The sequence below is a fragment of the Delphinapterus leucas genome, unplaced genomic scaffold (assembly GCF_059928025.1).
Source record: "Delphinapterus leucas isolate spDelLeu-1000000601 "Yukka" unplaced genomic scaffold, BTC_Dleu_Yukka2 spDelLeu_asBTCV2_sq25, whole genome shotgun sequence".
Taxonomy (NCBI): Eukaryota; Metazoa; Chordata; class Mammalia; order Artiodactyla; family Monodontidae; genus Delphinapterus; species Delphinapterus leucas.
In genome coordinates, this window is record NW_028322234.1 from 5,858,243 (window position 1) to 5,869,796 (window position 11,554).

Below are 11,554 nucleotides of genomic sequence, written 5' to 3' on the forward strand. Positions count from 1 at the left end.
CTCAGCCCTGGGGAGGCTTGGCTCTCCCCTGCCCTGCCCTGCCCGAGGCATGCAGAAGTAGCTCTGGTCGGCAGTGACTCCTGTTGCCAGACGCATGGGCATCAAAACCCTCCATGTCCCGGGTGTGACGAGAGCTGTGCTCCCCACTCCTCCCTGCTGTTCTGGGTGAGACGCACCGGGCGCTTGGACAACCAGGCCAACACTCCTGACTCCTCGTGGCCGAGAGGAGGGTTCCAGTCATTCCTGGCCCTGCTCCAAGCACCATCTCTGCAGTCATTGCTCAGCTTGCAGGGCCAGAGCCACGCCCTTTGGGGGCAAGACCCAGGGCCAGCTCATCAGTCAGCCCCCAACCTTGGTCTCTTATTTTTGTTGCCTCTCCCCGTTCCCTTTTCTTCATTTTGACATGTCCCTCTTGCTTTCACACACCTTCCTGACACTGGGCTCTGGGGGTGTTCACTTGGACTCTGGCCTGGGCAGGTAGGGGCCCTTGTCCCACAGCAGCCCACATCTGCACTGTGTGCTCGCTCTCCCTCTCTGTTCTTCCCTCCCAAGGCCTGTTGGTTTTATTTTCCTTGAAGCAGCTAAGCTTCTGTGCCTGGCAACTTGTGAAATTTTCTCTTCATCCTCAGAATTCAACAGTTTTCCCCAGCGGGGCTGGTGGGGGCAGCCCGTGAGGCCTGGAGGACAAGTATGAGTGTTTTGGAGAAGCCAAGGCACTGGGTGACTGCAGGTCACACAGGAAGAGGTTGGTGGCCGAGCCAGCAGCCTGGCATTCTCCAGGGGCAACTGTTGGCTGAGCTTGCCCAGGGCCTCAGCCTGACCACCTCCACCCTTGTGTTCTCCCCCAGGGCGGCAAGGAGTACCTGATGCGGGCCCACTTCGGCCTGCCCAGCGTGGAGGCGGAGGACAAGGAGGGCAAGCCCCCGATCAGTGTCAAGTTTGAGATCCCCTACTTCACTACCTCCGGCATCCAGGTACATGCGGCCAGGGCTGCCAGGGCCCCAGAGCAGACGTGGACAGGCCCAGGGGGGCCTCACAGGGACCGGGACCAGGTGTCAGTCCAGGCTCAGAGGGTTGCAGGTGACAGACATCAGTGCAACCAGTTAGAAAAGGGTGCTTATTGGCTTGTCCCGGGGCTCCGCGGTGCTCCCGGCTCTGCCTGTCTCCGAGGGCAGTCCGGCCCGAATGGAAAGAGGCCCACAGTTGTTTACCCAGACCTGACCTGTGCTTGAGCTCAAAGCTCAGAGACGCATTCAGTCCCCAAAACTAGAGTTTGAGCCTCTAGCATCCACACACTTGCCACCATGGGACCCGTTTTCCTGGGCACCTCCGCAGAAGACCTGCATGGGGAAGAGAACCCTGGACGGGACCCCTTCTCCAGGAATCTTCTAGAGGGCTGTGCCCGAGAGAGCACATCTGGCTCTTTGCCGCATCTTCTAGAAGTACCTCCACCCTCCCTCAGCCTCAGAGAGGTTCAGACAGATCAAGGTCCTTTGCCCCCTCCCTCGCCCTCCTGGTCACAGCCTGGCCCCGGGAGGAATGACTAAGCGGGGACCAGGAAGGGGGATGGGGGTGTGTGCATGCTTAGGGCCCTGGTACCTGTGCCCCAGGTGCGCTACCTGAAGATCATAGAGAAGAGCGGCTACCAGGCCCTACCGTGGGTTCGTTACATCACTCAGAACGGAGGTGCGTGCGGCCCACCCGTGGGACAGGTCGGGGGGGGTGCTGAAAAGGTCCCTGGTGGGCATGCTGCTGTCTCCAGGGTGGTGCTCACGGAGCAGCCCCAGGGTCGGGGCAGGTGGGTCCAGGGTGCAGAGCAGACAACAGATGCCTCCTCCTCACTCCTAGATTACCAGCTCCGGACCCAGTGAGGGGCCACGGTGGCCAACGCTCCCGGCCCGGCACTGGGGCTCCTGGTGGAAGCACCGGGAGGAAGCACCTGCCAAGCCTGCCGGAAGGAAGGGCTCCCCTGGACACCAGCCACCCTCCCGGCTCCACCCAGGGGCCCCTCCTCCTCCAGGCGCACCTGCTGTGCCGTCGCCACTCTCATCGCCCAAGTCCCTTTTCCCAGAAGAGGCTTATCTTCAAGAAGTCTCGTCTCTTTGCCCCCGAGTCAGTTTGAAGGGAAGGAAAGAAATCTTTCCCTCCAGAGATCAAATACAGCCTTCTGTGCTGTTTAGCTCCTAGTCACGAAAAGATTGGGAAACGCTCGCCAGACCACTGTCTGGCCGGGCTGGCAGGGCCACCGTTTTGTTGCCATTCTGTTGAACGTTGTATGTTTATTGAGTGTTCCTGGATTTTTGTCTTGGTCCGTTGCTGTTTACGTGAACTTCACTGTCCACGCCTCCTGCCCCTCATCCTGCAGCGCTCAGGCAGCACTTAGCGAGGACAGGGCCTCCCCGTTCCTCGCCCTCCTCCCCAGCGAGGCTGACGCTGGGTCGCCTTCCCACATCGGGCCAGAACCTGGCACTTTGATCGGAGGCTGCAGCTTATGGCTGTGCCTTGGAGGCTCCTTGGCCTGGACGCATAGGCTTCAACAGAGGCGCCTTCTGAGGGCCAGCCTGTGCCACACAATGCTGTCACTCAGCCACATCAGTGTTTGTCCCACCAGGGGAGGTGGGGTCCAGGAAGGGCCCCTGGCCTCAGAGGGTGGGGCGCACGGGTCATCCACATCCGTGCTTGGACACCACCACCTTCAACCCTGTCTGTGTTTGTGTCATGAGTACATTAAATTCCATCAGTTACACATGCTGCCTGCCTTCCATCTGATGCAGCGTGGTACTGACTCCCCATGGATGACCAGGGGGAGGTGCAGGCTCGCGCCAACCTATGTGTGGCTCCGTGTGGTGTCACCAGCTCCCAGTGCCCCTACATCCCCCAGGGAAGACGGGAACAGGCAATGGGACGGCAGAGCCATTGCGCTGGGCCACCAGGGCCACCCCTTCTAGGGGGGCCACACAGAGGAGAGCACATGAGCAAAATGTATCCCTCTCATCGGAGATGACTGTTACAACCCCCAACCCTCAGATCACCAACAGCTTGCCCCCATCCCTCCCCAGCCCAGTGGTCTTCCTTAGAGTGTGGTCCTGGTGCCAGCAACATCAGCGTCCCCTTCGAGCTCACTACAAATGCAGGTTCACAGGCCCACCCTGACCTGCTGAGGCAGAGTCTCGGGATGGGGCCCAGGAGACCAGTTAACAGGCTCTACGTGTGATTCGTGCACGCACTGGAGTCTGAGAACCGCTGCCTGGTCCAGAGAGGGGATCCTGGTGGGCACATGGGCAGGAGGAGCTTGTGTTCCCACTAAAGGCACCTGCACCCACTGTCCCTCCAACGCTGGTGGCCCTGCCTGACCCACACCCTCTTACGTTCAAGGACTGTGTTTTCTTCTCCCTCTCCCATATCACCCAGCTCCCCCTTGGAGGTCTAGTGGGCATCAGCCTGAGTGGAATCTTGGCCTTCTACCGTGTGGAGTAAAGGACGTTGCCCTGGCCCGGGGCTCAGGCCAAAGCCGTTGCAGGCACCCTTAATGCCCCACCGCTCACTCGCATGCCCACATCTGCAGCAAGCCCTGGTGGCCTGCCTCCAGAAGACCCTGGGGAGCCACAGTATACAAAGAGACAATGACCAGAATTTTCCAAAATTAGACATTTTAAATGTAAAATCTTTACATTCTCAGATTCAGGAAACCAGTGAGGCCAAATCAGGATAAGTAAACCTAAGTCTAAAACTAAGAAACATCACAGTCAAAATGCAAAACATTAGAGACTCAGTGAAGATCATAAAAAGCAATGCAAAGAAGAAAAAAACACACAAAAAAGAAAAAAGCAATTAGGCTGAGAGCTGGTTTCACAACTGCAAGGATGGAAGAAGATAAAGAATAGGCTCAAGGGTTTCCCTGGTGGCGCAGTGGTTGAGAGTCCACCTGCCGACGCAGGGGACACGGGTTTGTGCCCCGGTCCGGGAAGATCCCACATGCCGCGGAGCGGCTAGGCCCGTGAGCCATGGCCGCTGAGCCTGTGCGTCCGGAGCCTGTGCTCCGCAACGGGAGAGGCCACAACAGTGAGAGGCCCACAAAAAAAAAAAAAAAGAATAGGCTCAAATTGCTAAAGAGAAGATGACTAGTCTGTGATGACCAATTCTGTGCCCAGCAAAAGAACAAAATTAAAAGTTTAACAATAGCAGACCCTCACGAAGCAACATGGCGTACAACAGGAAGGAGATTCAGGACTTCCCTGATGGCTCAGTGGTTAAGAATCTGCCTCCCAATGCAGGGGACATGGGTTTGAGCCCTGGTCTGGGACGATCCCACATGCTGCAGAGCAACTAAGCCCATGCACCACAACTGCTGAATCCTGTGTGCTGCAACTACTGAAGCCCATGCACCTAGAGCCCGTGCTCCACAAGAAGAGAAGCCACCACAAAATGAGAAGCCCTCACACCGCAACAAAGAGTAGCCACCTGCTCTCCACAACTAGAGAAAGCCCGTGCACAGCAGCAAAGACCCAACACCGCCAACAACAACAACAAAGGATTCAATGCAGGAGGAAGGAAAGAGACGAGGAGGATTGCTGAAAAAGCTTGGAAAACATTGGGAATATCTAAACTATCATTGACTGTATAAAGCAGTGGTAGTGATGAGTTAGTAATGTCTGAGTGGTAACATAAGTTACAACTAAAATTCTGGACAGCATCCTGCAAAATAGATAGGCAGTTGGCATCCATACCTCCCAAGGTCTTTTTACTGTTTGGGAAGAAGATGGACTAAAGTCTAAAAAAGCTATATATTCTTGTATAACTTCCAAACCAGTGGTTGGGAAACGGTTTAGAGAAAATTTTAACAAACCAACAGGAAAGGAGAGAGGAGCATGAAAAAGCGGGGTAAATACAAGGTGTCCTAAGAATCTTTTAATAATAACACTTAAAACTGCACAACTTTTCCTACTGTGCCATAGAAACCGCAAAATAAGATTGTAGAAATAAATCCAAATGTTAGGAATCACAATAAATGTAAACGAAGCAAACCTGCTAGTTTAAGATACAAAATCCAGCTATATCCTGTTTGTGAAATATACACCTGAAATATAAGTACACAACACAGTTGAAAATAATGCTAACCAATACCAAAATAAACCTCATGTAGTTATATTAATATCAGACCAAGTAGACTTAAGGCCAAAAAAAAAAAAGTGTACTAGACCTTGAAACACTTTTCACAAATTCCCAAGAATTCTTGGTATTAGAGTCCACATTCTCTAAGGAATTCTCAAGAGAATTAAGTTAGAATTCAACAACAAATGAATTTCTTTAAAATATTTACAAATATAATTAGTTTTCTTTTTTTTTTTCCAAATTAGCAAAGTTTTACTTCAATTTGCTCATAAATGACTCTAAAAAGCCGATATGCAAGAGGCTGACACGCTGTGGTCTAAAGGCAACGTCGAGGCCACTGAGAATATCCCTCAGACAAGAGGCTCTGCTCAAAATCTCCCCCATCTGGGGTGAGGGCAGCAGGATGGGGGTCTGGGACAGAGGGATAAATACATCGTCTTAGCTCTGCCATTAGGGCTGGCAGCCCGGGACCCCAAGCTGGTCAATCAGAGGTCGACTGCTTGGAGCTTCCAAAGCTGCCCGAATGTTTGGGTGTTTTGCGGAAATGCTGAGGCTTTGGGAGGGCCCATGTGCCAGCTGGAAGGGCCCTCGGCCAGCCCCCTCCTCCTACTCCAGCTCCAGGGAGAGTGCAACTCCCTGTTGGCCGGGCCTGCTGTACCCTGGGGTCGAGGCAGCCTCTCACCCAGCAGCCCCTGCCAGGAGGGGGTGGGGAAGGGCATCTCCAGTGAGGCCCAGACAGGAATCTGCCCTAAAGGTGGCTAACAGCGGCCCACCTGTAACAGAGCCCTGCTCCCAAAGGGGCCCCTTGGGGACCAGCCCAGCGGGGTGACCTCCCAGGCACGGGCAGGCCAGGCTGAACTCGGCCGCAGCAGGAGATGTGGGGGAGAGTGGTGTTAACAGACAACAGCAGGAGGGGTGGGTGCAGACAGGGCACGGTGAGTGTGGGGCGGAGCCAGCCCGGACCCGCCCATCAGAAGGCGAAGGAGCGCTCCTTGGGGTGGCCCACGCTGTCCAGGTTGGGCAGGCAGGCATGCTGGATCATGCACGGGGGTCCGCACATCAGCACCAGCGGCTCCTCCTCCAGGGGTGGAAGGTGGTCCCGGATCATCTCCTCGTTCACGAAGCCCTGGCTGTAGTCCCAAGCTTCAGGGGCACTGTCCACCATGTACCAGAGCTTGAAGCACTCAGAATGTTCGTTCTTCAGTTCCTCCAGCTCCGGCCGCAGCAGGAGGTCCTTCTCGGTCTGGTTGGCAAAGCGCAGGTGGCACACGGTGTGATCATCCCTGTCCTTCATGATGGCACGTATCACCTGTAGCATTGGAGTGATGCCCGTTCCTCCCGCAAACATGCCCACAGACTTCACCGTCTTGATGACAGGGTTGGATTTCTTGTCTGCACAGATGGCAAACTTTCCTTTGCCCTGGTAGACCAGCAGCCCATTTGGGTCTCGGAACTCAATGGTGCCTCCAATCTTCATGCTTTACAGGTACTGGGACATCTTCCCACCAGCGGGAAACTTGGGGTGGGTGTCTTTGAAGTAAACCTTGATGACCAGGTCCACAAAGCCCTTGTCATCGCTGGAGACAGGCGTGTAGGGCAGAATGACCAGGTTCCCATCGATTCAAGCCGAGAGGTAGATGTGCTAGCCCTACGGGGAGGCCCAGGATGTGCTGGGGCGACGGTAGAGCAAAGTGGAACCATCAGGTGTCAAGGCTGATGACCTCCTTGTCAATCGGCCGCAGCAGGTACTTGATGTCCAGGTTCTCAAGGGTGATGGCTGGGGTGGAGCTTTGGAACAGCTTCATGAGCAGGCTGTACAGGAACCAGACTGGGGAGAGGACCACGTGGCCCAACGTGCTCAGCCGGGCCCCTGTGGTGGCTCCGCTCTGCTCTAGCTCCGCTGCCGCCGCCGTGACCGCCACACCCTGGGCCTGCTCCCCCACCCCCGCCACGTCACCGAGCCCAAATATAGTTTTTAAGAACACTTCTAAATTACCATGTGTAATTAAAGAAGAAAATGTAATGGAAATTAGAAAATATCAGTGATTTTTTAAACATCTGGATGCAGGTTACATGGTGTTCTCACTTTTGAAAATTCATCAAGCATTTATGATTGCTCACTCTTCTGTATATATGTTACACTTCAGTAAAATTTATAAAGAAAAAGAAGACAACAAATCTGTAAAGCAGCTGGGGGTGGAAAACACATTAACTTCAAAAGTGTGACAAGGTAAACAGCCTACTTTTCATCAGCAACAAAGGAAACCAGATGAAAGCAAAATGACATTTTCAATGTGCTGAAAGAAAACTGCCAACCCAACAAAAATATTTCAAGAATGAGGTTGAAATAAAAACTTTTTCAGACAAAGCCCGTATGAGTTTGCCAGCAGCAGCCAACTCACACTAAAGAAAATTCTAAATTATATTGCTTCGGGCAAAAAGAAAGTGATCCCAGATGGAAGGTCAAGATGTAAGAAGGAATAAAGAATAAAGAAGGAGTGAATACATGGGAAAACCTAAACAAACATAGGTTGCATAAAACAACAATAATAATGTTTCCTGGAGTTAAAAAAAGTGATAGAATTAAAATGTACAACAGAAAAAAAAAAGTCCTCAGGGAGTAAATGGAGTTAGAGTGTTCCAAGTCCACGATTGTGTGGGACAAAAGTAAAAAACATGGATGAAATCTGCATTTTGAAAAGCATGCATTATAACTTCTAAAGGAATCACTACAATAATAAAAGCAGAATTGTAACTTCCAAATGTTCAGAGGGAAGACAATGATTTTTTTAAAAAGCCACAGACAACCTAAAAGGAGGCCAGAGAGGCCGGGGGGGATAAAAAGGAACATAGAAAGGGTAAAAATAGAAAGTAAATTAATAGGCTAGATTTAAATCTAGATTTAAGTGTGATATCAATTATTACATTAAATGTAAATGGACTATACACTCCAGCTAAAGGTCAGTTTGTCAAACTGGATTTTTAAAAATTTCAACTCTATGTTATTTATAAGAGACACATAAAAACCATTAAAATACAGAAAGTTAAAAAATAACAGGATGGGTACGTCCCTGGTGGTGCAGTGGTTAAGAATTCGCCTGACAATGCAGGGTACACGGGTTCGAGCCCTGGTCCGGGAAGATCCCACATGCCGCGGAGCAACTAAGCCCATGCGCCACAACCACTGAGCCTGTGTGCTGCACCTACTGAAGCCCACGAGCCTAGAGCCTGTGCACTGCAACAAAGAGTAGCCCCCACTCACCACAACCAGAGAAAGGCTACACGCAGCAACGAAGACCCAGTGCAGCCAAAGATAAAATTAATTAATTAATTAATTTAAAAACATATATAACAGATGGGGAAAATAACCATAGAAATACCATAAGAAAGCTGGAATTGTTATATTAATATTAGACAACATATGCTTTAAGGCAAAATCATTGCTGGAGGTAAAGTGGGACATATTATTATAATAATAATAAAAGATTCATTTCATCAGGAAGATAAAAATATTTTTAATTTGTGTGACCCTAATAACATGGCCTCAAAATACATAAAGCAAAATTTGACACAACTACCAGGAGAGATAGTTAAATCCACAGTAATAATGAGCAATTTAAATTCATCTCTCTCAGCAGTTGATAGAAAAAGTAAACCAAAAAAGTCAGTAAAGATACAGAATATTTGAACTATACAATTAATAAATTTGACCTAATGGGCCTGCATATGTAGAACATTGTATTCAGCAACTACAAAATACATTTTTCTTTGAAGCACACACTGGGTTATAAAGCAAGGTTGAAGGAAATAGTCCCTTTACCAAAATGTTATTTAGTTAGGAATCAATTTTAAAACAATAATAAGAAAAATCTCCATATTTTGGAAACCAGTTCTAAATAACCCATTGATCAAGGAAGAAATTTTAGGAAAATTATATTTTAGGAAATTTTAGGGAAATTAATTTTTAGGAAATAATTAAATTTTGGAAAATTATCTTGAACTGAGAGATAATGAAAATACTTATTTAAAAACTTGCGCAATGCAGCTAAAGTAGCATTTTGAAGGAAATTTGTAGCCTTAAGTGTATTAATACTAGATATTAAAATATATGCAATATATGTTGCATATATGTAATATGTAATACAAAATTATATATATTGATAAAATATATATTATAAAAGAAAGACTGAAAATAATGAGCTAAGCATCTGTCTCCAGAATTTAGGAAAAGAACAAAATAAACCTAAGAGTATAGATAGGAAATAATAAAGAGTAGATATGAAGGAAATAGAAAACAAACATTCAAATAAAAAGAATCAACAAGTCAGCTATTTTAAAAGATGAATGAAATTGAAAAACTGCTGGAAATTTTGAGCAAGATGAATAAAAGGCACTAATAGCTATTATTGAAAATGGGAAAAATAAAGACATTACTGTAGCTTTTGAAACATTAAAAAGATGAGAACAAGGCAAGTGCCACTTCACAAAGACACTCAGACCACTTTCTGTCTACCAAGATGTGTGCCTGGCCCAGAGCTTCATCCACCTCGAAGAGGACTGTCTTTTTCTAATCCACCTGAAGATACCATATGGGCAAGGAGTACTGGATAAAGGGGTATTATGAACAATTTTATGCCAGCAAACTTGAAAATTTTAGATAACTTGGATAAATTCCTAGAGGGGAAAAAAACTGACTCGAAAGAAATGAAAACTCTGAATTGTTCTATAACTACTAAAGAAATTAAACTAGTCAAAACTCCAGATCCAGATGACTTTATTGGGAAAGTTTTACCAAACATTAAAGAAAAAATAAGAAGAAGAATTTCACAAACTCTGCCCAAAGAATAGAAAAATAAGAAACATTTCCTTACTCATTTTAGGAAATCAAGCATGTCCATGAAACAATCTAAGACAAGAAAATTATAGACCAATCTCACTGATGACCATAGATGTGAAAATCCTAAATAAAATTCCAGGAGGTGGGGGGGTGGAGTTGGCAATGTATAGAAAGGACATAACATTGTGACTAAATTGGGTTAAATCCTGGGATGGCAAAATTGGTTTAATACTGGAAAAGCAATCCACTATCTTAAAAGGAGTAAGGGAGGGAAACATATGTGATCATTTCAATAGGTAGGTACAGGTAAAGTATTTGAAAAAATTAAACATTCATTTATGATTTAAAAGAATAAACAACTCTTAAGCAAACTACAACTATTGACAATAGTGTCAAAAAAATGAAGTACCTAGGATTAAATTTTTAAAAATATACAAGGCCTGTATGGGAACTTTATGGAGGGTCATTAGAGAAGACCTAGTGGGCAGATATACCATGATTATAGACAGTATCAAAGATGCCAGTACTCCTTGTGGTAGGCAGAATAATGCCCCCCAAAGATGTCCACATTCTAATCCCCCAAACCTATGAATATGTTAAGTTTCATGGCAGAGGGGTGTTAAGTTTGCAAATGGGATTAAGGTTGCTGATCAGCTGACCTTAAGAGGGAGATTACCCTGAATAACCTGGATGGGCTCAATGTAATCACAATAGTCCTTAAATGTGGAAGAAAGTGACAGAAGAGGAAGAACCAGAAAAGTTGCAGTGTGTGAAGGACTCAGCCCATTGTTGCTGGCTTTGAAGATGCAGGACGGGGCCGTGAGCCAAGGACACAGGCAGCCTCTAGAAGCTGGCAAAGGTGAGGAGACAGATTCTCCGCTGGAACCCCCAGAAGGAATACAGCCCTGCTGACACCTTGCTTTTAGCATGGTGTGACCCATTCCAGACTTCTGACCTCCAGAACTGTTACGTTAATAAATCTGTGTTGTTTTAACTTGGTGGTAATTTGTTACCGCAGCAATAAGAAACTAATACCCTCCTCAAATTGAATTATAGCTTAAATGAATTATAAAATTATAAATTATAAAAATTATAAAATTGAATTATAGCTTAAATACTACAACATGCTCTGACTAAGCAAGGTTTATTCCAGGAAGGATATGGGTTCCAGAGTACACTTGATCCCCATAACTCATCCCACCAGCAAACTGAACCACATCAGTAAATTTGGGAAAGGAACGCTTAAGACACAGCAGACTTTTCTAATAGAAACAGGTGTAGGGATAGAAGGAAGCTACTTCCCCATCATAAACGATCCCCATTTACCATCAAACATCATAAAGGGCCCCTCTCGGAGATCCTCGTAGACAAGCACAGAAGGAAAGGCTTTCTCTGGCACAGGCACACAGCCGGCAGGAAGGGCCAGTAATCGATGCCCCGCTAAGCCCCCTATGATTTCACAGCCCCGCCTCAGAAATGCTGAATTTTAAATTAGAGGCTAAAGTAACGATGTCATTGTCCTATGGCCCTGGCCCAAATTCCAACACAAGTCCCCTGTATACCCCTCACACAAGCACAAACGGTCCAAGAACACTCACCATAGCT

General features: G+C 47.7%; 1 protein-coding gene and 1 pseudogene across 2 annotated transcripts in view; one reads left to right on the forward strand and one right to left on the reverse strand.

Annotated features, from left to right (window-relative positions):
- Positions 1-2,744, forward strand: part of AP1M1 (adaptor related protein complex 1 subunit mu 1) — a 29,958-nt gene extending 27,214 nt beyond the window's left edge. The window contains exons 10-12 of one of the 2 annotated variants that reach the window (XM_022558423.3): positions 849-974; positions 1,611-1,686; positions 1,849-2,744. In XM_022558423.3, the coding sequence (XP_022414131.1) occupies positions 849-974; positions 1,611-1,686; positions 1,849-1,871 (225 nt within the window). In that variant the 3' untranslated portion in view covers positions 1,872-2,744. Of the gene's footprint in view, positions 1-629; positions 746-848; positions 975-1,610; positions 1,687-1,848 lie in introns of those variants that run through there. The other variant, XR_016391465.1, reaches the window with a different exon arrangement.
- Positions 2,745-5,811: 3,067 nt separating this feature from the next.
- Positions 5,812-7,053, reverse strand: LOC111166643 (NADH-cytochrome b5 reductase 3 pseudogene; annotated as a pseudogene).
- Positions 7,054-11,554: the final 4,501 nt, after the last annotated feature.